Source organism: Chaetomium globosum, genomic scaffold (assembly GCF_000143365.1).
Source record: "Chaetomium globosum CBS 148.51 scaffold_4 genomic scaffold, whole genome shotgun sequence".
NCBI classification, from domain to species: Eukaryota; Fungi; Ascomycota; class Sordariomycetes; order Sordariales; family Chaetomiaceae; genus Chaetomium; species Chaetomium globosum.
Window position 1 is genome coordinate 821174 of NT_165979.1, and position 2524 is coordinate 823697.

Genomic DNA, 2524 nt, shown 5'->3' on the forward strand with positions numbered 1-2524 from the left:
GACAGATAAGGGGAATCGCGGTCTAGTGTTAGACGATAGAAAGCGGTAGTCCGCGTAAGCATCGTGGCGTGCGATGAATCCTCAGACAGGCGGTGGGGCGTAAAGAAGAGAAATGGAGCTTGGAGCTTGTCAGTCACAGTTTCGGGGTGATAGGCGAGTTTATTTTGTATTTGTTTGTAGACCTTCATGCGCCTAGGCTAACCCGATGAGCCTCCGAGGACAGACAGGATTGTGGGAAACTCCCGACTTATGGTGCGTTCCATAAAATGATGCCACTAACGGCTCTCTGCCCTTTCCACCATTCCGAGCCCTATACGTGACCAATAACCCTCTTTCCCAGACGGATCCTGAAAGCACATACTCATCATCCAAAAAAGATGTTTTCCTCCCTCTAGCCAAAGCGAAGCCAAGCAATCCACCCGTCGCGTTGACCCCCCAAAAATGAAATCTGCTGCCATGCCCATAACCTAAACGCCGTGGTATCTTGAAATGCATATGTAAAAAGGGAAACAAAAACAAAACAAAAAAACCCCAAGCTCGTATGATGCAGATAGATGTATGTTGTAAAGAGAGAGAGAGAGAGAGAGCCGTCCGCGTATCGTTATGAGAAACCTGGTCCGAGGTCGAAACTCGGGCCGGAAGATGGTATTTTCAGTCGTCCGGATCCGGATTCATGGCCCTGAGGACTCTTGGCGGCTGATGCACTCTCCGAGAGTAGTCCTGATTATCCTGCAGCGAGTTGAAGCTCTCGCGGCTCCTGTTCTGGTCGGGGTAGATGCCCGTCGCGAACGGATCGAGTCGGGGGTCGACGGGCATGAGGTGGCTGCGTCTCTTGTTCTGCGAGTCCCACGTCCCTGCAACTGAGCCACCTGTTGTGCCGGCATATCGGTTCTCAGAGACCTCGCCGGAATTGGGGGTCGCCATTCTACCCGGTGAGCCGCCGCCCCTAATTGGTGACCCGAGACCGTTGTTGGGCCCTTCATCCTCTTTCCGCCGTCTGAAGAAGCAAAACCACACAGCGGCTGCTATGATGGCTAACCCCCCCACGACGCCGATGACAATACCGGCAATGGCGCCCGGTTGGAGGCTGGAGCCTTCGTTTTCGACAACGCTGGAGTCGTTGGAAGCGGTCGGCTCGGTGGGGGCGGTCACGGTCCTAACGGTTCCGCCCACAGTGATAGTCGTCACGCTCGGAGGCTTCGACACACTCTCACTCGTCTAGATTCAAGGTCAGTATGTGTTTTAAACAGGGCGAAGAGAAATCGCAACAAGCAGTCATATATGGCACGCGGGGGAACGTAATGCATACAGTCGTTGAAGTAGAAAAGGTTGAAGACGAAACACTGGAGGATTCGGACGAAGACACAGTCACCGTGGGCCGGACCGGGGTGTTTTCCCCCAGTTTCAGCTTTACTAGCCACGCCGGTCCCCAAGCTATGGCAGTTGGGGACCAGATCAAGAAAACTAAGGGGGTGGGGGGGGGGGGGGGGGGGCGCGCGGAGCTAACAAGCAAAGGTGGGCAGACATGTCAGTACGAGGAGTAGAGAATAGAGTACTCACGGTACTAGATGGTGATTTCGTGGCGGAACCCCCAGGCGGGGCGGTACCTGTCGGATTGCCTCCGGCGGCTTCCAAGTAGGCAAAGACTCCACCTCCGCCGCAGTAATCGGTTGGATAGCCCGGGCACGGGAATTGGCAGTCCTCCAGCGGTTTTCGGTCGGCGCGGTTGGGTATGAGATTTGAGCACCAACAATTCTTCTCCTGGATAATGGCCAAGGCGTATTTCAAGCTAGTGCAATTGCCGAAGCAGCGGCCTTCACTTTGCCAGTCGTAGTAAACTAGAGAAAGGTGTTAGTATGGCGGTGCACGTTATGAACAGGGCCTTGACTCACGAGGAACCATGTCACCCGTGTTAACGGTGGAGCAGTACTCCAAGGGAATTGAAGGTCCCTGAGGAGTTTCCTGTTGCGCCCAAGCCATGCCGGAAAGCAGCGCAGCTATGCCGAGGTTCGCCCATGTCGGGGCAATTCGTGCTGGTGCCATGGCGGGCAACCTGATGATGTCGGGTTGGGTTGCGTGGTTGCGCCAGCCGATGAGGCCTTCTGAAATCGGGAGGCCAACTTCAACGCAGCCGGATCGATCGGATTGAGGGGTGGGAGGTGCTAAGTAACCCACTCTGGCGGCCAGCCCAAGAGAATATCCGCGACAGAACCTCAGGCGGCCATAGCAGAAATAAAGAGGCGGGTAACGGGGCGCGTGGATTGTAGTCCTTGGGTTGTTCGTGTGTCCCGATCTGGGAATTCGAGGCCCAGGTCGAGGGTGTCGGCAGTGCGTAGGTACCGAGTTGGTCGGGTCTCGACAAGTCCGGTCGGATTGGCGATAAAGGAAGGGTTGACCCGACAATGAAGGTGCTGTGTATAGTTGGCAAGGCGAAAGGTGGAAAGAAAAGCTGGGTGAGCGGGAATGCGAGGTGGTTTGCACAGAAAGCGGGACAGGTTCGCAGCCCCTGCAAGGGAAAATGGAG

The 2524-nt window shown here is 55.5% G+C and overlaps 1 protein-coding gene across 1 annotated transcript; it reads right to left on the reverse strand.

Annotated features, from left to right (window-relative positions):
- Nucleotides 1-651: 651 nt before the first annotated feature.
- On the reverse strand, nt 652-2043 carry CHGG_03969 (uncharacterized protein; the record flags this gene model as incomplete). Its single annotated transcript, XM_001223182.1, has 3 exons — nt 652-1218; nt 1561-1838; nt 1893-2043. The coding sequence occupies 3 exons, from the start codon at nt 2041-2043 to the stop codon at nt 652-654; spliced, it is 996 nt and encodes a 331-aa protein (XP_001223183.1).
- Between the last annotated feature and the right edge of the window lie 481 nt (nt 2044-2524).